This window comes from Styela clava, chromosome 11 (assembly GCF_964204865.1).
Source record: "Styela clava chromosome 11, kaStyClav1.hap1.2, whole genome shotgun sequence".
NCBI lineage: Eukaryota > Metazoa > Chordata > Ascidiacea > Stolidobranchia > Styelidae > Styela > Styela clava.
The window spans coordinates 6,946,602-6,972,892 of NC_135260.1; the positions used below are offsets into that span (position 1 = coordinate 6,946,602).

General features: G+C 34.1%; 3 protein-coding genes and 1 long non-coding RNA gene across 4 annotated transcripts; 2 read left to right on the forward strand and 2 right to left on the reverse strand.

Moving 5' to 3' along the window:
* Positions 1 to 11,718: 11,718 nt before the first annotated feature.
* Positions 11,719 to 13,520, forward strand: LOC120347328 (uncharacterized). Its single transcript, XM_039417249.2, has one exon. The coding sequence runs from the start codon at positions 11,754 to 11,756 to the stop codon at positions 13,146 to 13,148; it is 1,395 nt and encodes a 464-aa protein (XP_039273183.2). The 5' UTR covers positions 11,719 to 11,753; the 3' UTR covers positions 13,149 to 13,520.
* Positions 13,521 to 15,054: 1,534 nt separating this feature from the next.
* LOC120347370 (uncharacterized) lies at positions 15,055 to 16,531 on the forward strand. Its single transcript, XR_005570096.2, has 2 exons — positions 15,055 to 15,145; positions 16,232 to 16,531. It is a non-coding gene; the product is annotated as an uncharacterized LOC120347370 (long non-coding RNA).
* LOC120347373 (uncharacterized) lies at positions 16,311 to 17,473 on the reverse strand. Its single transcript, XM_078118177.1, has 2 exons — positions 16,743 to 17,473; positions 16,311 to 16,502 (listed from the first exon to the last, which is right to left on the reverse strand). The coding sequence occupies exons 1-2, from the start codon at positions 16,854 to 16,856 to the stop codon at positions 16,311 to 16,313; spliced, it is 306 nt and encodes a 101-aa protein (XP_077974303.1). The 5' UTR covers positions 16,857 to 17,473.
* Positions 17,474 to 20,743: 3,270 nt separating this feature from the next.
* Positions 20,744 to 22,359, reverse strand: LOC144429801 (aromatic-L-amino-acid decarboxylase-like). The gene is made up of 4 exons (XM_078118010.1): positions 22,303 to 22,359; positions 21,336 to 21,456; positions 20,982 to 21,140; positions 20,744 to 20,889 (listed from the first exon to the last, which is right to left on the reverse strand). The coding sequence occupies exons 1-4, from the start codon at positions 22,357 to 22,359 to the stop codon at positions 20,744 to 20,746; spliced, it is 483 nt and encodes a 160-aa protein (XP_077974136.1).
* Between the last annotated feature and the right edge of the window lie 3,932 nt (positions 22,360 to 26,291).

Consider the following 26,291-nt stretch of genomic DNA (forward strand, 5'->3'; position numbering starts at 1 on the left):
CATTAAATTTAGCCGATTTTGGCACGCGAGCCGAAAAAGGTTGCCCACCCCTATGATAGTATAATTTTAAGTTTGAAAAAAATGTTCCTATACTTTTTATATATTATAAAAAGATTTTAAATATTGTAAACCAAAATGAGACAAAGTAAGTAAATTTCTTACAAACTTGTCCGATTTCGTCAAGATTGTCGAATGAAACACATGACGTTGTTTCCAGGGTAGCACACACCTCAAAAATATTTGTTTATTTGTTTTATAATTTGACACAATGAAACCGATTTCATCACTAACATGAATGATTCTGAACAGATCAGTCAACTTCAACAATTTTTCAAAAAAATATAAATAAAAATTGAATATCAGAAAAACAGTTTTGTTTTGTTTATAAAAACCAATTCTTTTTTGCACATTTGTTTCGACCATTTCACCCAAAATAAAAGACCTAAAATTAGCATAAGAATGTTTATTTGTTATTAGAAGATCTCTCACATAAAACGGCATTCCTATCTTCTGTTATTGCACGTTGCAAGTTATCACCTCGCATGGACACGTTCTTATTCACTGGTATTTTATGGAGTTGTGTGAATCCCAATAAACCTATATAAATTTGAAGGAATTTTGATTCACGATGTTGGATATTTTAATGTTTTACTTTTCAATAAATATTTAAATTTTAAATTTCTACTCACAGGCTCTCTCGACTGAAGAATGACTGTGTATTGAAGTGTATGCAACTAACTTTGATGCAAGTTCGTATTGAGAAACATCAGGATATTTTAAGCTAAGTGTCTTCAGTGCATTACTTTTTGCAGACAACAGCTTCATCAATGTGCCTTCACTGCAAGATCCTGTAAAATTTGATATCAAATCAGCACACAATAGTTAAATATTCATACTGTATGACACATACATAGCGGATGATACTGAAGAATTTTTCCTTAAAATTTAAAGTTTGACGATATTTTATTTAGATATTTATTATTATAATTATATATTTAAACAAGGATTGAGTACACGAAAATCATATTTTCATCTTACCTAAAATCACTCCGCACCCAGGACCAACACCTTCATGAAGAAAATCTTTAGGAAGATTCATAGCTTTAGCCAGCCAATCCAACATCAAGGTTTCCAATTCTGCACAAGTAGGACTTGTTGCCTACAAGTAAAAAACTGAACCAATCCAATGAAATGAGTCGCGCCTTTATCTAAATTTCGTGCTTTAAGCTCGCGTCAACTAACTCCTCATGTGGAGAGTCGCCTGGGTCCGGAGTCCAAACTTAGTCAATCATAACAATTCATCATATAATGAGTGTAATAAAAAATAGGTGACCAAGGTAAATTGGAAGGAAACGTATTTCCCTACCCACAACAACGTTAAACCACAGTGTCTGGTGTGTTTACAAATAATATCCGTCACGAATGAATGTAATTTTAAGCGACATTACAAAACCAAACACGAGAAAAGTATTGAAAATACCACAGTATTTCTCGGGAAACCATTAAAAAATAACAAAAGACTTTATAATTCTTTCTTAAAAAACTTATCATAGCGGTAAACTTTTATTCTTGAATATATTTAAAGTGAGTAAACTTGTGATGTTTTGATTACTTATGGGTTTTCTCCGATTGCGGCCCGCTCTTTGACTACTGGAATAATGGCTTTAAATTAAATTTTTATTGATTAAAGTTTCTTGTTGTCGTATTTCACTTCAAAGTTTTGTGTGAATACGTCATCAAAATATGAAAATGCGTGCCAAGGTTCCGTGATCACTTATCAGATGGTCAGATTACCGGTAACGTAAAAAATTTGATATATACTGTATATAGTATACAACTTCGTTATGACTTTCGTGTCCGATATATTTGAACATCGCTCTCTTGTTTTTTCTTTTTAGTACGCGGATTCTATCACATGTAATCCACAGAAGTGCTTGATAATTAACAATCAATGTTCCGTTCTTTGGTAAGTAAGCTAGAAAGAGTCCGGTCGTGTTTTTGTTTTATATAATATGACATTTAAATTAATATTCAATACATTCGCATAGATCAACGGTTCCCAAAGTGGGCGACATTGCCATAACTTGGGGGCGCTGATGGCGATTTAGTCAATTGGGGGGCGCTGGCTGTCAAACTAGGAATTTGGGGGGAGCTGACATCAATACGGGAGCTCACAAGAAATATGATATTACATGCCTTTTACTCCTATGTTTTGGTTCAAACTAGTTTGCTTGTGATATCCGTGTTGAAAATTCTCGCTCAATGTAGAATAGATAATATGACTTTTTTTTAATCCGTATTGTTTCACAATAATACATAGCACATAGGGCAAGCTTTACCATGTACTGCACGTATCGATGTACTCTTTTAAATAACTGCTGGTCACTTCTATCAATTCCTCAAGTAACGTCCAGATTTTTCCCGGCACAACCACGTAATATTTTGTATTCATGATTGGACTCTTTCATTTCCATGTCCCGATAGAAGAAGGTGCGCTTCAACAGAAAACTGAGTGAGTGATTGAATATTTTGCGAAACTTCTGAGTATAATCATACGCAAACAGAAGTTCAAGCGCGAATAAAATGAAACATTTTTTTGAAGATAGTAAAGAAATTTTTGGTTACCGTTTTTCAGATAACCCTGAATTTTCAGAAGCGAAAATGCACCACTTTCATTGGCTTTATACTTTCAAACTCATGTTCAATGTTTCAAACTTTTGGGAACAGAAACAAATTGAAATATCTTCACGAGTGAGATAGGGTGAAAAGTTTTTTATTGCTTTTGTCAGCTCATTTTTGGTAGAGCGAGTATTTAGTGCAATGACAATGTCAGACGAGTAGACTCAAGACTGTTTTTGACTGAAATAAAGCCAGATATTATCAAGCTAAAGGGCATTGTACTAGGCTCAACCGTCACACATTTGACTAATGATAAATGAGGAATAAAGTTGCTTTGACTTTTTTGTCAGGGGGGCGTTTGCTGGTTAAAAAGTCGTCCAAACGGGGAACTGACAAAAAATCGTTTGGGAAACACTGGCATGGATGATATAGTGGGAAAGTTTAATATGTCGCATCAAATTTATATCAAACGTCAAACTAGCTTATCGAAGTTTCAGCAAGTTTCTAATTTAAAAAACCATGTTATGTAGTATGTACAGTACAGTACAGTATATACTTTTGTAGTGGTTACTAGACAATTCGTTTCGATGGACAAAAATTAATAATTTTTGCCTACCCGCTGCTCTTTGAAAATAAAATTTTCGGTTTGAAAAACTCTGAATGCTGCAAAATTCTCAAAATTAAAACTCATTATTCGAGTTATGATAATAAAGATATTTTCACTCGGGTGAAAGACAGGAAAATGTACTCAGAACCTTTTAAAGTTGACCCGAGTTACGTTCGACATGACGATGAGGACGTCGTAATTGATTACCGGGTATGGTGCTATGATATAATAAATTTTATGACAAAACAACATTTTGGATATTTTGAATCTATTGACTTTGTGGGTGTTCTAAATTAATTTTCATTTGATTACAATCTAAGTTACATCTGCCAAATGTTGGCTGCATTTTACTTAAACAGAAACAAATAATAAGACATCAAAAAATGTGAAAGCGTTAGTTGAGTTTTATATTTAACAAAAGGTAAGGAAACATATTTACTCTGTTACGTTACGAAATTACGATTCCGTGTTTTCTGAATTATATATTCATTAACTAAAAAACTGTTTGCATTTAGCATTTAGGTGTTGGATTCGGTCGGCGATTTCGTTCGCTCAAACCGTGGTTTGTTTTTCGTCTAATTGGAATTGAAGGTCTTCGCTACCGAGTGAGAAAAGACGTAGAAATGGCAAAACTGTTCTGATCTTTCGTCAAGACCGACGATCGGTTTGAAGTTGTTTTTCCGGTGAAACTGGGAGTCTTTCGTTTTCGATTGATAATTTACAAAGACGATACAAAGGTGGAAGTTTACCGATTTACTCCACTTGAAAATACCTTAAATCTAGGAAGCGATATAAACAATCGTCGGCAACAAGAAGCATACCTTTTAATATGAAATCTCGCGTTTATTCAATCTTTGAAAAGGAACTTATGTTGTGATGTTTCAGCGTTTGATGTTGATTAAGCTGTGGCTTTTTGAATTATTACTGTCCGACCATATTGAAATGAATCTCTTATGCTTTTAGTTTTTGTTGTGTCATGTCCGGAGTTTCAAAAATGATTAAAGTGGTTTTCTTTCTGTTTTAGTAACAAATATCATTGTCGACCATATTTTACTCATTACAGAAAAGCAACATGATCAACAGACAACTTCTCAAACATATCAATGATTCAAAAGATATCTTCTTGATTTCATCAGAAGTTGAAGGAATTTATTTTCTTCGAGTAGCTACCGGTGTTACTGCATGCAACGAAAATGCCATTAGAAATTGCTGGAACGCCATTCTGAAACACGCAACTTCAGTCCTGTCAACATAGTTAGATATTTATATAAAAGAAACGACTGCATTTATTAAATATGTATTCAAGAATAGTTGTAATTTGCATAAGCAGCAGGATGCGAAGAAAATTTTTCAAAATTTTTTTATCCTATTTTTGAATGCAGATATAACAACAATATTTTGTGCTGCCATTTTATGTGCTGTTCAAACTATCAATGTAAGAATTCTTTTTCCCTTCTGCTGACAGAAATCAGATTTTAAAAGTTTTGCTTTATCAGAATTCCTCATGTCAATGGAAATAAAAGAAATATTATAAAACATTTGTAAGTATCGGTAAACGAACATATAAGAGTCTGAAATGGCAAATAAACTGAAACAGCAAATGAAAAATATCCACGACCTCATTAAGCACCTAGTACTTGTCGTCGCATGTGGGCTCGAATGAGTAAGATATTTAGGTAATTGAGAGAGGTAATCGAGACAGTTTGTCCAATATTGTTAGAGGTAAACTCAAAATAATTGTTCTTTTATCGTTGTTCAAAACTCAAAAAAATTAAATGGAGCAAATAAAAATTCAATTTGCGATTTTCAGCTTTTTCAAAGTTAAAAAAACGTAATATACAAACCGATATGAGACAAACTTGAGTCGCATATTCCTGCTGGTCCTGTATCTAATTCAATTATTGGAGTCTTTCGACTGAAAATTGAAAGGACAAATTGCGCGTATTCCCGAAGTATGTGAACCAAGATAGTAACCGACACCCGGGACACCCGAAAGTAATATGCGTACCAGGTTAAGGTTAGGCCAGAATTTTATTCCAATTTTCCTTATTTTAGTTCTATTACGAGTTACGACTTTTTTAAAAGTGTCGCTGCTCGACAAACAGTATTGGTTTTCCGCGTCTCCGTCGTGAAATGCAGTTTTTAATGAACTATTTATTTGTAATTTATATGTCTGATGCGTATTTTCAGCGTGGTGAAAAAATAAACTACTGATTACTGACGGTAGACAACATTTTAGTATATTATTGTAGTAATGCTATCTCTATTCCCGTTTAATAATTTCAATATACCATCTGTTGTTTAGTTTTGCTTTCGAATAAGGAATATCGTAAAAGATCAGAAACAGTACACAAAATGTGCTAAGCAAAAAATATATTGCTTCACAATAGCAATACAAATGACAATTACATTGCTTAACAATGGTAATATTTAATAGAAATAATGTATTTCTATATAATGTTGTAAATAATGTATATGTAATTTGCCATTAAATAACAAATCAAATCAAGATCTTATTAATTGCTAAACATTGCAACAAATACATCAAACATATTGGCATGATATGAAATAATATGTAAACTAATGTAAGAGGGTCAATTTCTAACGGAATGGAGTGATAAGTGATTCAAACGACTCTATCCGTGTGTATTCAATTAAGTACGGCAATTACGAAGATTTAATTGCTCCAAATCTTACAAATACTGTCACTGAAGACATAATTAACGTCTCTTCATTGTATAGAAATTGTAAGATTTTGATCGATCCTGTATTCAATCCTGTGTGTCGTCGTACAATACAACAATTTACAAGTCTTAAGAACGGGTTCTCTTATGTATCGAACTTGCTAACAGCAGGTTCCAACGTATGAATATCACAAGTCAAGAACGGGTTCGCTGACTATCACGAATTTTATTTTCAAGAAAAGGCTAATTATCAAAGTAATGTTTAAATAAACTCTTGAGGATTTTACTACCAGAAATATGTAACATTCCATAAACACGACATCATGTTTTCAGTTAAATTATTGAAAAATCCAAGACTGGGTATTTGCTAAAGTTTTAGCTCGAACTTTTAATTATTCGTATGTACGAGTTTAAAGTTTTGTCATCTTTGTCGCGATCGTGTCAAATTTGAATTACTGGACAAAAAATAAATTGGTCAAAGGTTGGGTTACCAATTTGTGACCGAATTTCTTAGCAGAAGAAAATGAAATCTGATTCTGATATACTAATGCCTCTGATTTGAACAAGTTTTATTTTTTTTAAGATGTTTGCGCGATGGCCTATTGGCTAAAGCTTTAAGCTATGTATAGGACATAGAAAAGATTTTGCTATTTCACTGATATATAACAAACAGTTCGAAAAGTACTGAGTTCGGTCCAGGAACCTCAACAAGTTTTTTCCCCCAAGCAAACTGATATTCCCTTCTCGAAGTATCGAGAATATATAATTCTTGTTCGCTTCTTTCTTTTTAATCAAATGCACTGTTGCAGTTTAGTTAAAACGAGCGAAACAAAGTAACATAAAAAAAATAAATTATTACAAATATGAATCATCTATATGAACAAATGTTTCTACTTATGATTAGGCTTGGGCATTGGGTAATCATTAAAAAAGAGCAAAATTAATGAGAGTCATTAGGTTCAGTTAAATAAAGCGAATTATTTCATTTTTCCGAATTATTGATAATTTGAAGCTGCTCCTGCAAAGTTTTGGCGCGAGTCTTGCTAATGAGAACAATAGTTGCGGAAATGGAAATTCGCGGAACGTTTCAAGCAGTAGGCTACCCTACACTGATTTTTTTTTAAATATTCACAATTTGTGAGCTGTTTTTGCAAACACTCGGACCATTTTAATAATATAAAAAACGACTAGCTAGCAGAAACAATTGTTTTGGAGGTAAAAACTCGCGGAACGTTTCAACCAGTACTTTACACCGATTTTATTTCCTGAAACATTCATAAATTGTGAGCTTTTATGGAAAGACTCGACTTATTTTAGAAAATTGAAAACGACTAGCTATCGAGAACGAATGTTTTGGAGGTAAAAATTCACAGAACGTTTTTTGCAAATATTTCTGAATGCTTTTTAGTCGACTCTACTCCACATTGTAACTAGCAAAACGCTATCAACTACTATTAATAGTTACCTATTAGGTATAGTATAACTATTATATAGTATGTACACAGTCATCTTTACTTGAATGGTCTTGACAGACAGCCCACTGATTATCTGGGGACATATTGTTGATATATTCAGGCCCGAGTCATTGCCTATAGCTAGGACTTTGTGCTATATTAAACATACTGAAAATAGGAATGTAACTAGTCTTTCGTGTTATATGAAATTGAAAGAGCAAGTTTCAGACTTCATTAGTGATTGAATTCTAATTTAATTTTCACTATATTATTTCGAAATAGTTCTCATCTCATACCTACAAACATTTATAGATGGGTGGCGATAGCTAAAAAAACAAGAATTTTTTTTCAAACGGGCTGCTATTGGGGTCTGAATTGCCCTTCGGTACCCCATTAATTTGATGCCCTGGACTAGTTCCTATTTTGCTTAATAGTTCAATTTATCTCTGGCTACAACATCCTTGCATTATTATACGTCTACAAATCTGTCAAACTAATACAGCAAGACTAGATAGAATCCCCTGCTGTAGCTCAAACTAATACCCACAGTGAAATCAAATATTAAAAGTAATTAAACTGAAGCTTTATAACAGCATTGAGGAAATAAATGAATATAAATAGAAAACCTTGATATGAGCAAATGTTTCTATCTATTATTACTAAGCATGGGCATTTGGTAATCAATGAAAAAGGGCAAAATTAACGAGGGTCATTAGGTTGAGTTAAATAAAGAGAATCTCCTATTTTATTTTCCGAAATATTCATAATGTGAAGCTGCTCTTGCAAAATTTTGGAGTGCGTCTAACTAACAAGAACAATGGTTGCGGAAATAGAAATTCGTGGAACGTTTCAAGCAGTATTTAACAGTTAATTTTATTTCCTAAAAAAAAACATAATTTGAGGGCATGTTTTCGCAATGCCTCTCTATTGTAAAATAAAACGGCTAACTAGCGAGAACAATCGTTTTATACAATAAATTCGCAGAACATTTTAAGCAGTTCTTTACACCTATTTTATTTTCTAAAACATTCATAATTTGTGAGCTGTTTTTGCAAAGACTTGGGTCATTTTAGAAAATGGGAAACAACTAGCTAGCGAGAGCAATTATTTGGACGCAGAATTTTTTCGCAAATATTTCTTAATGCTTGATAGTCGGCTCTACTCTACATTGTAACTAATGCACAGCAAAACGCTATTGTTCACGCAGTATGTATGTGTATACATTATTATATGGTATATACACAGTCATATTTACTTGAATTGTCTTGATAGGCTGCCCACTGATTAGCTGAGGACATATTATTGATATAACCAAGCCCGGATCATTGTCTCTAGGACTTTGGTGTCCTATATATAAAACATAGTAATATTAGGAATGTAACTATTGTTCCGTTGAAAAAGCAAGTTTAAGACTTCATTACTGATTGGAGGCTAATTTAGTTTACATGAATACAAATCTGTCAAATTAATAGATCAAGTCTAGATCTCGCGTTGTAGCTCAAACTAATACTTTCAGTGAAATCGAATATTAACGGTATTGAAACTACGGTGAAATACTATTTAGGCGTTTGGCGACTGACGGGATTCAACAGTTTTGAAAAAATGAACAATTATTAATAAAAAACCCCAATTAATATTATTAAGCTTGGGCATTGATCAATCATTGGAAAGGGGGGAAATTGATGTGGGTCATTAGGTTTAAATAAAGAGAATCTCCTATTTAATTTTCCCAAATATTCATAATGTGAAGCTGCTCTTGCAAAATTTTGGCTCGAATCTAGCTAACGAGAACAACATTTGAGGAAATAGACATTCGCGGAACGTTTCAAACAGTACTTACACATAATTCCATTTCCTAACTAATCATAATTTGGGGCATGTTTTCGGAATGCCTTGACTAATTGAAAAATAAAAACGACTAGCTAGCGAGAATAATCATTTTGTTAATAGAAATTCGCAGAAAATTTTAAGCAGTTCTTCACACTTATTTTATTTTCCAAAAGATTCATAAATTGTGAGCTGTTTTTAAAAAAACGGATTATTTTAGAAATTGGAAACGACTAGCTAGAGAGAGCAGTTGTTTTGGAGGTCGAAATTCGCGCAACGTTTCAAGCAGTACTTAACACAAAACTTGATTTCCTAAAATAGTCATAATTTAGGGGCGTGTTTTCGCAATGCCTCGACTAATTTTGGAAAATAAAAACGGTTAGCTAGCGAAAACAATCATTTTGTTAATAGAAATTCGCAGAAAATTTTTGCAATTTTTTACACTTAATTCATTTTCCAAAACATTCATAAGTTGGCTGCTTTTTTTGCAAAATCTCGGTTTATTTTAAAAAATGGGAAACGACTAGCTTGCGAGAATAATAATATTGAATTAGAAATACGCAGAACTTTTTTCGCAAATATTTATGAATGCTTGAAAGTCGGCTTTCATCTTCATTGCAACTAAAGCGCAGCAAAACGATATTAATTACACAGTATAGCCATCTTCACTTGAATGGTCATGATAGACTGTCCACTGATCAGCTGGGCACTTATTGTTGAAAATTGTTGATATAACCAAGCCCGGGTCATTTCTTTCTTTTTTCTTTCAGTTTGTTGCGTAGCTTCGTTATGTAGCTTAAATTGTAAAGTGTAAATTTGCCGCCACTTGTGAATAAATGGCGACGTTATTCTTGCAAAAAGCGTAACATTGTAAGGCTAATTGATGTAGTAATTTGAACTTCGTGCTTATAAAATGATGTATTTTGTCAAGCGTGAGTGCCTCCGTCTTACTAGCCCGTCGGTTTGTTCTGCGAACCTGATGCTCGACCGGTCGTTGTTACCAATGTGGATGCAACATGTCATGTCCGTCAGTCTCAAAGGTCAAAGTTTATAGAATTCAAATCAGACTAATGCAATAAAATTCATACGCGATCATGACAGCGGAAAAATACATGATCCGCAGGCAACATTGCCTCATTTTGCCGTTTTTATCCAATTCAAGCGATATTTCTTGAATAAAATACGACATACATTATTTATTTCTATTTCTATAGCAAGCATAAAAATGATAAGTACTTAACAAATATCGCACTGAGTAGACTTGACGTCACATAGACCCGATAAATGTCTCACTCCAGTGTTGCACACTTATAATATATCAGATATATTAAACAAACACCACATTTGTCATTAGAACCAAAGCATATTCAAAAAGGGCGCTGAAAATATGATAATTTCATCGCAAAGCAGGTTCCTTTGCCGCAGTTTTTTGACTTTTGTACCTATATAGTTGATCATTGCTTTCTCTTGTTTATAATAGCATGGCAAGTAGAATAAAGTTAAATGTCAAATCTACTAATCTAGTTCAAATCATCAAAATATTATTCTTTCCTATTCATTACTACTTTGGATTAAATGAAAAATAATTATTTTTACAACTTATAAGCAACGAAAAATTGATTATAATTATATGCTTATATTTTTGATGCCATGGATCTTGTAAATATTGTTTGAAAATTAATTAAATACAATTACAACGATTTGTAGTTGTGAGCAGTACAAAAGCAGTATTTTAGGCAGTACAGAAAAAATTAAGCAAATCGAAGTCGATACTGTCGATGTTTAATAAATTGAGTACGATAATCGAAGTACTTCTTCCTTGAGAACTTGACTTCCATATGCGTTGTGTACACACATATTTTCTGACAACAGTACTTGCTACCCTTGTTTGTCGATAAACATTAAAGTGAAAGAACACAAACTAATTGCTATCTCTGCAAAGATATAGAGCCATTATGTCGTCCTCGTGTTTATAAAAGTGTCAACCGTATCTATTTATCAAAGAAAATATAGCTTAACTGTGTTTTGAGGATGACACATTAAACTATGAAGCAGTTTGACTTTAAAATGACAGCGTAGCGACGTTGTGCGATTTTTGTCGAAGAATTTAAATCAGGTGTTTGGAATTTTTATGGTTTTAGGTCATTAAGTTATTTAATAAATATTTAACCTCATGCCTATAAAGTTTTTTGCTAGCCATTAATTAGAAAATAATTTTCAATCTAGATTATCCCATATTGGTTTGCATCTTATCCAGAGTGTATGGATACATTTTTAAAAGTGTTTGACGAATATTAATTAAACGATGCAACTGCTGACATTTCATAATATTTTCCAAGTGTGGTTTATTCGTACCAACGTCTAGTACGATAAAATAATACAGGCCATTTTTTAAAGTGTGAATGATAAGCATACGTTGATATTTTTTGTGATGTTTGGTGTGATTTTCACTATTTGTATTTTGGACGAGTTTTATAATATGCTAATGTATTAATATTTAAAAATAGCATTTGGGCATAGGCTAACTTGACGTCAGTGATCATAAACAAACAAGAAGAAAATATGAATTTTGAGATCGAGCAGGGTTCATTTAAAGAAATCAAAAGTAGATGGGAGCAAAAAGGGGAGAATAATTCATACGGCAATAATTCGCCGTCTGCAACTAAAATCGAAACGAGAGAGCAAAAACTCAAACGTTGGGCAGAATCGGAGAGAAGATATTGGGAAATGCAAAAGGCTAATAAAGAACAAAAATATCAAGATAAAATAACTATGGCGGAACGAAGGAAAACGATAAAAGAAGAGGTTGCCCGAAAGGCTGATGATGCTTCTGATAAAAAAGAAAATTTACGTGAAAACGAAAGGCAACAGGAGAAACTAACACGATGGGCAGCATCGGAGCAGAGATATTGGGAGGAACGAAAAGCTGCTCAAGCGCAGCGATATCGGGAAAGAAGACATCTAGAAGAACTTCGGAGAGGTGAAGAAAATGAAACAGATGATATTACAGAAATACAAAAAGCTATAGAATATGACGTCGTACCGGAGACCAATGAGGTCAATGATCAGACGGAAAATAAAATACTAGATAAAAACGAAAATCAACAGGACAAAATTAAACGATGGGCAGCGTCGGAGCAGAGATATTGGGAGGAACGAAGAGCTGCTCAAGAACAGCGATATCAAGAAAAAAGATATATAGCAGAACTCCAAAGAGCCGAAGAAGAGCAGCAGTATCAAGCTAGATATCAAGAAGAGCTTCGAAAAGCCGAAGAAGAGCAGCGAGTTCGAGACCAAATACGTCAAGAAGAGCTTCGAAAAGCTGAAGAAGAACAGCGAGTTCGAGAACAAAGACGTCAAGAAGAGCTTCAAAAGGCTGAAGAAGAGAAGCGCTATCAGGAAGCAATACGTTTAGGAAAGCTTCGAAAAGCAGAAGATGACAAGCGCTATCAGGAGGAAATACGTCTGAACGAACTTCGAAGAGCTGAACAGGAGAAGCGATATCTGGAAAATAGACGTCGAGAACAACTTCGAAAATTTGCAGAAACGCAGCGAAATCAGAAAAGAAAGAATCCTGGAAAATGTATCCAGAAACACAAAGTTCTAACAAAGAACAATAATGATATTGACTTTGACAACGTAATCAATGCTTTCCGTGGCAATGAGGAAAATTCCGCATCACAGAATGGATTTTCAGAAATTAATACGCATGGTGAAATTGCCGCTGGCGTCACTGGTGCCACGGAAACGTATCATGAAATTGCTGCTGGCGTCACTGGTGCCTCGCAAACGTATCATGAAATTGCTACTGGCGTCACTGGTGCCACGCAAACGTATCATGAAATTGCTGCTGGCGTCACTGATGCCACGCAAACGTATCATGAAATTGCTGCTGGCGTCACTGGTTCCACGGAAACATATAGTGCAATGGAAGCTGTGGGATGCGTGGTATCTTAAAGTAATCATAAACAGAGCTGAGCTTAAAGCACGAACATTTGTAGATTAGACTTTACCTAGGAACACATGTTCCCTTTAATTCGATTAGTCCAGAGATTTGTATACAATAAAGTGATGTTTATTATATCATCAGTGGCAGTGGCAGTTTTCAGTTCAGTTCCTACGTGTTACAATTAACAATAAACTGTATTTGTAAGATTTGAAGCAATTACATCTTCGTAATTCCCGTACTTAATTGAATACACACGGATAGAGTCGTTTGAATCACTTATCCCTCCGTTTTGTTAGAAATTGACCATTCTACATTAGTTTACAAATTATTTCACATCATGCCAATCTTTTTGATGTATTTGTTGCAATGTTTAGCATTTAACAAGATCTTGATTTGATTTTGTTATCCAATGGCAATACATTATTTCTATGAAATATTAAATAAGCAATGTAATTGTCATTTGTATTGTTATTGTGAAGCAATATAAATTTTTTGCTTAGCACATTTTGTGTACTGTTTCTAATCTTTTACGATATTCCATATTCGAAAGCAAAACTAAACAACAGTTTGATATTGAAATTTTTAAACGGGAATAGAGATAGCATTACTACAATATTATACCAAAATGTTGTCTACCGTCGGTAATCAGTAGTTTATTTTTTCACCACGCTGAAAATACGTTTCAGACATATAAATTACAATTAGTTTATTAAAAACCGCATTTCACGATGGAGACGCGGAAAATCAATACTGTTTATCGAGCAGCGACACTTTTAAAAAATTCTAACAGGAAATAATAGAAAAAGGTCGAGATGTATATGTTAAATAAAATAAGCACTAAATACTTCAACGCGACTTGGTATAACTAGATGAGGCAATCACCGACAATCTAAGTAGTAACCCTGGAGATAACAGTTCTGAGGCAGGTTCACAATCATACCATTGTGAGGTAACTAGGTCTCTTAGAGAATAATAAAATAATATTGCACGTTAGAGTGGGTGGCTCAGGCCAAGATGTGCAAATATTGTGGTAAACGAAAGCTGTGACAGCATTCTTCGTATACATGATTCGTGGGGAGCGTAACTGACGTATAAACAGCGTACATAAAAGGAAAAACGGCGCAGTTTGGCTTTTTCCAATTGTCAGTCAGAAGACTCCAAGAATCGAACTAGATGCAGGATCGGCCGTGGTTATCACTTCCAGGAATATATGACTCATGTTTGTCTCATTTCGGTTTGTATATTGCAAAATTTTTTTACAAAACAAATTGGTGCTCCCGAAGTATGTGAACCAAGATGGCGGGCACCGAAACGTAGCATGTGTACCAGGTTAGAGTTAGGCTATAATTTTATTCCAATTTTTCTTATTTTAGTTCTATTACAAATTCGGTGACTAGCCAAGTGACTCCCGTAGTATCTGTACCTGAAATTATGGCCTAACCCTAACCTGGTACACATACTACGTTCTGGTGTCCGCCATCTTGGTTCACATACTTCGGGAGCACCAAAGAAAAATTCTTTGAGAAAGCCGCAAATCGTGAATTGAATATTTTATTTGTCGGCAGTCTGTGCGGTCTTAAGTTTTAGTTTAGTTCGGGTTCCTTCTATTGTATATCGTCATCGTGATGATTACCGCTGTTTCGTCGTCGTCATCATTACTGTGTTGCTTTTCTTGCATCCGACGTGTCGCCTTTGTTGTCTTTCACGTGTCATCGTTTTACGTATTGAGTTTACACCATCATCCCTCTAAGCTCGGTGAGATTTTAGGATTGCATTTCTGGTGGTAGCAGTTCAGGATTTCATTTCTTGTTATGGCAGTTTAAGATAGCGTTGAGGTTTGAATTCATTTATTAGTCTCCATTTATACTGTATTTCGAATTGTTCGATATAACAATATGATATTTGCATGTCTACAGCTCGTATTGTATTGCATTTATAGTTACTGTTTTACCTTGGTTGTATATCTGTCGTTTTGGGACTATTCTGTTATATGGAGTTGTTTTGTGTGAGTATTAGTTTTGGTGCTCCCGAAGTATGCGAACCAAGATGGCGAACATCGGAACGTAACATGGGTAACAGGTTAGGGTTAGGCGATAATTTCTTTCCAATTTCCCTTATTTTAGTCCTATTATCAGTTCGAAGACTAGCCAAGAGCCTCCCGTAGTATTTATACCTAAAATTATGGCCTAACCCTAACCTATACACATGTTACATTCCGATGTCCGCCATCTTGGTTCGCATACTTCGGGAGCCCCTTAGTTTTATATTCTGTATCATTTGTCTTTGATTTATTTGATGCTATTCATTTCACTTGTATTTTAGTCAACCGTTTTGAATATTCTTAATAAAATAAGTCTGGAAAAGCGACTTAACATTTCTGGGTCCCAAAAGTCCCAATCTTTTTGAGTTTTGAACAACGATAAAAGTACAATTATTTTGTAGGAGTCTTTCCTTTTATAATTACCTCGTGTTTTAGCAATCTGGTCTCCAGTATAAAAGTCTTAGTATATGAAACCTTTAGAATCGAACCATTCCCAGTACCGATATTTTTAAAAGAAGCTTAACGCAGTAATTGATTGGCTTATTATATTTCAACTCGTTATTGTCGTGCCTGAAAGGTTAAATGGCTGATTGCTGCTGAATGTGGGTCGGTTTTAGTCTTCTTTTTATCTAGTATAATATGTCACTTGATAAATCGATATTTGAAACTAGACGCATTATCAATATTGGACAAACTGTCCCGATTACCTCTTTCAATTAGCTTAAACTCATTTGCGCCCACATGCGTCGACAAGTACTGGGTGCTCAATGAAGTCGTGGATATTTTTTATTTGCCATTTCAGTTGACTGATCTTATGTGTTCGTTTACCGATGCTTACATATGTTTTATAATATTGCGTTTATTTCCGTTTACATGAAAAATTTTGGTAAAGCAAAATTTTTGAAATCTGAGTTCTCTGAGTTCTAAAAATCTCAGCAAAAGGAATAAGAATTCTCACATTGATAGTTTGAATAGCACAAAAATCTAGCAATACAAAATAATGGAGGTATATCTGTATTCAAGAAAAAAAATTGAGAATTTTCTTTGCAGTCTGCTACATATGCGAATTTCTACAATTCTTGAATATATATTTGATAAATGCAGTCGTTTCTTTCATATAAATGTCGAACTATGTTGACAAGACTGAAGTGGCATGTTTAAGAATGGCATTCCAGCAATTTCTGATGGCATTTTCGTTACACGCAGTAACACCGGTAGCTACTCGAAGAAAATAAATTCCTTCAACTTCTGGAGAAATCAAGAAGATATCTTTTGAATCATTGATATGTTTGAGCAGTTGTCTGTTGATCATGTTACTTTTCTGAAATGAATAAAATAGGGTCAACAAGGGATTCATTTCAATATGGTGAGAAAGTTATAAATCAAATAGCCATAGCTTAATCAACATTGAACGCTCAAACATCACAACATAAATTCCTGTTCAAAGATTAAATAAACCGAGATTTCATCTTAAAATGTACGCTTCTTGTTGTCGACGATTGTTCACCCCCATTCCCAAATTTGAGGTATCTTCAAGTGAAGTAAATCAATAAACTCCCACCTTTGTATCGTATTTGTAAATTATCAATCGAAAACAAACGACTCCCAATTCAACCGGGAAAACAACTTCAAACCGATCGTCGGTCTTGACGAAAGATTCAAACAGTTTTGCCATTTTTACGTCTTCTCTCACTCGGTGGCAAAGACCTTCAATTCCAATTAGACGAAAAACAAACCACGGTTTGAGCGAACGAAATCGCCGACCGAAACCAACACCCAAGTGCTAAATGCAAACAGTTTTTTAGTCAATGAACATATAATACAGAAAACAGGAATTCGTATTGTAATTTCGTAACGTAACGAAGTAAATATGTTTCTTTACCTTTTGTTAAATATAAAACTCAACTAACGCTTTCACATTTTTTGGTGTCTTATTATTTGTTTCTGTTCAAGTAAAATGCAGCAAAATGCAGCCAACGTTTGGCAGATATAACTTAGATTGTAATCAAATGGAGATTAATTTAGAACACCCACAAAGTCAATAGATTCAAAATATCCCAAATGTCATATCCCAAATGTCATTTTGACATAAAATTTATTATATATCATAGTACCATACCCGGTAATCAATTACGACGTCCTCATCGTCGTGTCGAACGTAACTCGGGCCAACTTTAAAAGGTTCTGAATACGTTTTCCTGTCTTTCACCCTAGTGAAAATACCTTTATTATTATAACTCAAATAATGAATTTTAGTTTTGAAACTTTTGCAGCATTCTCAAGAGTTTTTTTTTTCACAGCCGAGATTTTTAATTTCAAAGAGCAGCGGGTAGACTAGACCTCAGATAGACTTGGGAACAGAATATATTATAATATATTTATTGTTAACATTTCATTTTATCTTTATTTTCTGAGTTATATTGAGTTTGTTAATATGCAATGAGTTCTCACAGGTGCTGAAAAAATTATTAATTTTTGTCCATCAAAACGAATTGTCTAGTAACCAATACACAAGTATGTACTGTACATAACTTGCATGTTTTTTAAATTAGAAACTTGCTGAAACTTCGATAAGCTAGTTTGACGTTTGATATAAATTTGATGTGACATACTATACTTTCCCACTATATTATCTATGCCAGTATTTCCCAAACGTTTTTCTGTCAGCGCCCCCTTGGACGACTTTTTAACTAGCAAACGCCCCCCTAACAAAAAAGTCAATGCAACTTTATTCCTCATTTATCATTATTCAAATGTGTGAAGGTTGAGCCTAGTAAAATGCCCTTCAGCTTGATAATATCTGGCTTTATTTCAGTCAAAAACAGTCTGGAGTCTACTCGTCTGACATTGTCAAGGGATCACTCTTGATATTTAAAAGTGCGGTCACTGCACTAAATACTCGCTCTACCAAAAATGAGCTGACAAGAGCAATAAAAAAACTTTCAACCCTATCTCACTCGAGAAGATTTTTCAATTTGTTTGTTCCGAAAAGTTTGGAACACTGAACATGAGTTTGAAAGTATAAACCCAATGAAAGTGGTGCATTTTCGCTTCTGAAAATTCAGGGTTATCTAAGAAACGGTAACCAAAAATTTCTTTACTATCTTCAAAAAAAATGTTTCATTTTATTCGCGCTTAAACTTCTGTTTGCGTTTGATTATACTCGGAAGTTTCGCAAAATTTTTAACCACCCACTTAGTTTTCTGCTGAAGCGCACCTTGTGCTATCGGGACATGGAAATGAAAGAGTCCAGGAAGGAAGCGCATGCCCTATGTGATATGTATCATTGTGAAAAAATACGGATTAAAAAAAAGTCATATCATCTATTCTACGTTGAGCGAGAATTTCCAACACCGATATCACAAGCAAACTAGTTTGAACCAAAACATAGGAGTAAATGGCATGAAATATCATACTTCTTGTGAGTTCCCGTATTGATTTCAGCGCCCCCCAATCGCCCAGTTTGACAGCCAGCGCCCCAAAATTGCCCAAATCGCCATCAGCGCCCCCAAGTTATGGCAAACGCCCACAAGGGGGCGTTTTCGCCCACTTTAGGAACCGCTGATCTATGCGAATGTATTGAATATTAATTTAATTGTCATATTATATAAAACAAAAACACGACCGGACTCTTTCTAGCTTACTTACCAAAGAACGGAAAATTGATTGTTAATCATCAAGCACTTCTGTGAATTACATGTGATAGAATCCGCGTACTAAAAAGAAAAAACAAGAGAGCGATGCTTAAATATATTGGATACGAAAGTCATAAAGAAGTTGTATACCATCTGATATGTGACCACGGAACCACGCACGCAATTTTAAATTTTGATGATGTATTCACACAAAACTTCGAAGTGAAATACGACAACAAGAAGCTTCAACCAATAAAAATTTAATTTAAAGCCATTATTCCAGTAGTTTGGTTCTGTAATGTCGCATGAAATTACATTTTTTGGTGACAGATATTATTTGAAAACACACCAGACACTGTGGTTTAACGTTGTTGTGGGTAAGGAAATACGTTTTCTTTAATTTACCTCGGTCACTTGTTTTTTATTACACTCATTGTATGATGAATTGTTATGTTTGACTGAGTTGGGACTCCGGACCCAGCTAAATAAACTAGATTGTGCGGCGCTAAGTCAGTTCTGCGGTTCGTCACCGCTGTCACATGGCGAACGCTTGAAAATAGAGGATTGTTTTTACTAAAATAAAGCAATAAAACGTCTCTCCAAATGAGGAGTTACTTGACGCGAGCTTAAAGCACGAAGTTTAGATAAAAAGCACGATTGGATTGGTTCTGCACAAGACAATTCATTCTCCTTCTACTTATCACAGGACGTCATTTTCATATTGGCACCGTCTTGACGTTTATAGATACAACATTAACCGTGATCTAAAATAACTAAAAAATGCTCTGCCAATGAATATAAATATCTGCCAATGGTTTAGTGCACGCTAAAATTGTTCTGCGGGCGCGGTTCGGACCACCCTGATTTAATCCTATGAGAACCGACAGGCGAACAAAGACTGCCGAATGATTTAAGTTTGTAAGCTTACTAAATAAACAAACCACAAATAAAATAATCTGCAAAGTAGGAGTGAAAGAAATAATTTATTTTTGATTTGGCCTTCATACATTTGCGACGAAATATTGAAGTTTAGTCAAATGGAACATTTTAGCGTAAGATAATTTCATACCTCCAATCCTTTCATATGATGACGAAACTCCGGGCATATGAAGCTGCATCCGCCATAGGCGGCATCGACATGCAACCAGGTTATATCTTCTGCTTGACCCGAAATGTTATGAAAATGCTTTTTTTTTAAGCTTGTTTTATATAGCAATATTATCCCTTTCAATGATTTCAAACTTAAATAAACTTGTTGGTATACATCAAATGACGCGAGTGAGACCACTGAAACAAGATAGTTCTCCTTCAGAAGGGTTCCAAGACTCTGAATATCTGACGAAACTCTGTGTCTGTTTATTCATTATTGTTTGCTTACAATCCGTTATATATATATTCAAACTCGTTTTGTCCTTTCATGACATATGGCTACAAAGAAATATATTATGACATAACAACTGAATAAAATATCGACAATTTTGGTCGGCACACGGAAGAATTTTGTCAATAAATTTAGCCGATTTTGGCACGCGAGTTGAAAAAGGTTGCCCACCCTTATTATAGTTAATTTCATGTTTGAAAAAAATATTCCCATACCTCTTATATATTAAAAAAGATTTTAAATACTGTGAACCAAATGTGACGAAGAAAATAAATTTCTTACAAACTTGTCCGATTTCTTCAAGATGGTCGAATGAAACACGTGACGTTGTTCCCAGGGTTGCACACACCTTAAAAATATTTGTTTATTTGTTTTATAAATTGTTACAACAAAACGGATTTTAATATCAGAAAAACAGATTTGTTTATAAAAACCTATTCTCTTTTGCACATTTGTTTTGCCCATTTCACCGCACATGTATGTTAATAAAAAGGTAATAAAAATTTGCAAAAACACGTTAAAGACTTAAAATTAGCATAGGAATGTTTAATTTGTTAGTAGAATATCTCCCACATAAAACGGAATTTTTCCTGCATTCCTATCTTCTGTTATTGCACGTTGCAAGTTATCACCACGCATAGACACGTTTTTATCCACTGGTATTTTATGAAGTTGTGTGAATCTCAATAAACCTATATAAATTAGAAACAAATTTGATTCATGATGTTGAATATTTTAGTGTTTTACTTTTCAATAAATATTTCAATTTGAAATCGCTACTCACAAGCTCTCTCGACTGAAGAATGACTGTATTCTGAAGTGTATGCAACTAATTTTGATGCAAGTTCGTATTCAGAAACATCAGGATATTTTAAGCTAAGTGTCTTCAGTGCATTACTTTTTGCAGACAACAACGTCATCAATGTGCCTTCACTGCAAGATCCTGTAAAATTTGATATCAAATCAGCACACAATAGTTAAATATTTTTCATACTGTATGAAATATATATAGCGATTGATACTGATAAAGTTTTTCTTAAAATTTAAAGTTTGACGTTTTTTTATTTATATATTTATTATAATATGTAATATGTTTAAATAAAGAATTGAGTACACAAAAATAATATTTTCATTTTACCTAGAATCACTCCGCACCCAGGACCAACACCTTCATGAAGAAAATCTTTAGGAAGATTCATAGCTTTAGCCAGCCAATCCAACATCAGGGTTTCCAGTTCTGCACAAGAAGGACTTGTTGCCTACAAGTAAAAAACTGAACTGACAATTTTGTTTTCGCCTATATGATGTTTGTTTCACATCGTAATGAATTCTCAACTCCAAATTCAATATAATATAAATTCTCACTCAACTGAAAGTTAAACTTCCACAACCATCAATCAACATACTAGCTAAAGCAGAAGGATAGCTATTTGACGTTGGTAACTATGCGAAAAAATTGAAAGACCAATGTGTCATTTCTTTCATTATGATCTAGTCGAAATCTTCAATCAAATCTTTCCATTTGCCGCCATGCTCTGGTGGATTACCAGGCAGAAGCTTTTTCAGGAAACCTAAAATGAAAAACACAGTTAAGTCGAATCAACAATTCCTACTACACGTGAGAATACATATCACAACAAACCCCTAAATAATGAATCAAAGCAATTTAAGTAACTGCCCTGGTCGACATATACACATTTAACTTTTCTTACCTGGCTTTACTGAAGGAAAAGCTTGTTTTCCTTCTAGATTTTGGTGATAATTTATTATATATTCCACGATTTCCTCGGCTGCATTTCAAGACTCATTGTAATTCATTCCCATTCTTGCGAATCGTTCTGTTTCACCATTTGAATTTTCTGCATTTTGGCCATAACCAGTCATTTTATTACTTTTACACTTCAAAGAGCCGCAGGTAACAGAAAATGTTTGAGATTAATAATTTTCAAATGTGGATGAAAGCCGCCTGACGAAAGATTGAATTTTCAGAAAAGATTTTTATGTAACGAAAAATGGTTCCGAAATTTTTGCAAGCAGTAGCGAACGCAACCCAAATAAAAAACAATGCTTCAGCCATATAAGCTATTTCAACTACAATATTTTACACGAGGTTCGCAAAATTTCTTTATATCATGTAACATAGTAGTCACCATGTCGTACATGTCGTCGTGAAAGTTCTGCTTAATTTAACTTCTAGCATAGGAAACAAACGTCTTAAAACGTTTAACGTTCACAAAACATCATTAGTGCACTTACTCAGGCGGAAATATATAGAATATTAAGAAATTGGGAGACGTGTCGTTGACAGATTAATTAATGATAGTGCGTCCTGTCTCAAATATCGGAAACAGTTTTCTTATATGTCTGAATAAATTAGGATGAATCTTTGATCGCATAACTTAATCGTTTTTCATAATATATGTTAACGCAATTTGGTTTGATTATCATGTTACATTGCAAAAATTGGGGAACCATAATTCACACGTTTTATAATTCTCTCAAGTTTCCACAGAAGCTCAAAAATCATTTTCATTTGATAACAGAACATTGCAAAAGCTACAGGGCTTTGTTCAACTATATATTCTCATATACAGCGTGCATATCGATTCATTTTAAACTTATATTACTTCTGGCACTGTAAAACAACATTCTGCTGAAAAAAGCTGTTGGGACAACAAATATCTTGACAATGTTTTGTAAAGTCATGTTACTATTAATCCAGCATTCATATAATTGGTATTCAGAAGACCTTGGATCGTGCATAGTTTTTTGACATCTAAGAAATCTTAATGATGTTTTCATTATGTAAAAAAAAAGTTTAAAAATTTAATTTGAATAATTTAAAACAGTTTATGGCAAAATTGGCCTGTTGCACACCACTGTTATAAGCGGACTCGCTAATGGCAAATTCACGCCAATTCATTTAGAAGAAAAAGAGACTTATCTCTGATATAAGTCACTGAGAACCACTGGAGACTGTTGCATAATTCTCAGATTAGGCTAAATAATTAAATAGTTCACTACTGTCCTTTTTAATAAAATGATTATAGCGTAGTTTTTTTTCATTATGAGACCTCTCAAGTACCGAGATTCTAGTCTATGAAACCGTGTGAGTAAGTGTGGTGGATTTCTGAAAAGATTGTTTTGTTCGATTAAATCAATGATGGAAAATTAAAAACGCTTTGCATTTAGCACTTGGGTGTTGGTTTCGGGCGGCGATTTCGTTCACCGAAAGCGTAGTTTGCTTCTCGTTTTATTTGAGTCGAAGGTCTTTGCCACAGAGTCAGAGAAGACGTAAAATGACAAAACTATCTGAATCTCTAGTCAAAACCGAAGTTGTTTTTCCGGTGGAATTGGGAGTCGTTTGTTTCTAATTGATAAAATATATACAAAGACGATACTGAGGTGGGAGTTTACTGAATAATTAAGCGGGAGCACATATCAAGCATTAGAACTGCCAATGAAAAACTTTAATTAAGATACTTTAAATCTGAGAAGCCAATTTAAAAGATTCGTCGGCAACAGGATTGATAAAATGAAAGCTCGCTTTATCTTATTTAAGCGTATTTATGTTGTAATGTTTGAGCGTTCAATTTAGATTAAGCTCTGGCTATTTGAATTATTACATTTCCATCATATTTAAATTAATCCTGTCCAAAGTTTTAAAAGCAATTAAATCTGAGTTAGTTTTGTTTACTGTTTAGTAACGCATTTCATTTTGCGGGCATATTTTACTCATTACATAGAAGCAACACAATCAACAAACAACTTCTCAAACATATCAATGATTCAAAAGATATATTTTTGATTTTGTTAGAAGTTGAAGGAATTTATTTTCTCGAATAGCTAACTACCAGTATTACTGCGTGTAACGAAAATGCCTTTCTAAATTGATGGAACGATATTCTGCCACTTTGGTCTTAGTATACTCCAGTGCAGGGATGGCGAACCACAAACCCGCGGGTCACAAAGTGACCCACTGCGTTTTATTCGTGACCCGCCAAGGCACTGATAAAATAAAAACTGCTAACATATCAGTGATAAAAATTGATAAAACCGGCTTCGAATTAATCTAACAATAACTAAACTATTTTAATGTACCAGCACTTGGACAGTCAGGGCTGCAATCGCTCACATTCAAATTGTTAATTTTCGGGCCGGAGAAGCATGTCTGCACTGCTGTGTACCATTATTCAGCTATTGGCTCTGACATCGTTTATGACATAACAATGCAATAGATCTGTTCATTTCTCGGTCTCTTTCAGATGTGCATCTGCAGACTGTTTTAGGGGTTATACGAGAACTAGATGTTACATTACATTTTATTTGTTTCTAGCCTATAATTCCATTGAGAAAACAAAATCTTTCAGACTTGAAATAAAAACCTAGAAATCTGAAATAACAATGGGGCAGTGTAAAAAGGCCTTAATGAAAAAAGGTATATCGCGAATCGCGCGCACAATTGATTGCATGCGGCTTCGTCGGTAGTTTCAAAACGGGAGAAAAAGGTACATTGCGCGCACAATTGACTTTGTTTCGATTTTGCACTTACTACGATGAAAATCTAACATAACACCAAATTTTGTGATTTACAATGTCTATAAAAGCGTTTTCAATCTGAGGTGAGTCTGCTGAAACCAAACGTGTGTCATTCATTTTAGGTTTTAGTTTTAATATTTTAGAATGCCGCTTTTCAATCAAGAAATTTGAGTTGCGGATTTACCTCTTCGTTAATTATTATTTTTTAGCATTTCGTCGCCGATGACTATAAAATGGTAACATATTTTTCACATTGGACTCATAATTCCCCACGAGAACAAAAAAGCAATTGACTTCGTCATTGTGTAACAATACATGTATATGCCGAGGGAAATTTTTGATTTAGGGAGAATAAACACCGGTGTAAAGATGTTTGAAGGTTCAAAAGTACGCCGCCATGCTGAGGAAAAAAAACGGCGATTGTAACAAAATGCAATCGCGCACATTATTAGCGGTCTTCTAAGTCTTCCAAAAATGTCAAAAAGGAAAATATTCGACCCCTAATTTATTAGTATGTTTATCAAGTGTCAAATTTACAGCTTTAGTGTATATAATTTATGTTTGAAATTTGGATATATTTATGACTTGTATTAAAAAAGGTTCAGCATTTAAATTGAGTAAAGTACTTTTAACTTGCTCAGGAATATTAATCTGAAAGTAACAATTTTACATTTATTTTGGGGCTCCGTGAATAATGGTCAACATTTTCAAGGACTCCGCGACGCCAAAAGTTTGAGAACCCCTGCTCTAGTGGACTTAGTTAGATATTTATATAGAATAAATGACGGCATTTAAGAAATATATATGCAGTGATTCTCAAATTTTAAACCCGGGGGACTTTTTAGAATTTGTCAAGTCTCGCGCCACCTCCAAAATAACTTGCTAACAATACGCTACAAATAAAAGATAATAAGACGAAAGTATGTTTTATTCAAAAAAAGACGTTGAAAATATGTGAATGGAACCTAAATAATGAAATAAAAAAGAGGTTCTGAAATGTAAATATTCAAAATGGGGCGGGCAAGATCAAACCTAACAATGTTTTTTAATTAACTTCACGCCCCCTTAAATATTTGGCTACGTCCCCTTGTAGGACGCGCCTCATGGCTTAAAAAACAATGTATTAAGGAACAGTAGAAATTTTTCATTGTGTTCAGCAGCAACTCTAACAAGTTTCAAGTTTCACACAGCTATAACTACAATATTTTATGTTGCTAGATTTAATAATGCAATTTATGTAGACTATCAATGTAAGAATTCTTTGCTCCCTCTGCTGTCATTTCTTGAGAACTCAGACTTTAAATAAAATTGCTTGTTCAGATTTGTTTATGCACACGAATAAATCAAATATCGGTAAACAAACACATAAGAGTAGTGTACTGTGATGGCAAATGTGAAAAAATCTGCAACTCCGACAATGCACTTACGACTAGATGTCGTCGCATGTGGGCGTGAGCGAATAAAAATTTTAGAAAATTGGATGAGGCGAACACGCCGTTATTAAAGCAACTATGTTCTATGTATATATCAAATTCCCATTTCCCATTTTCAAAAG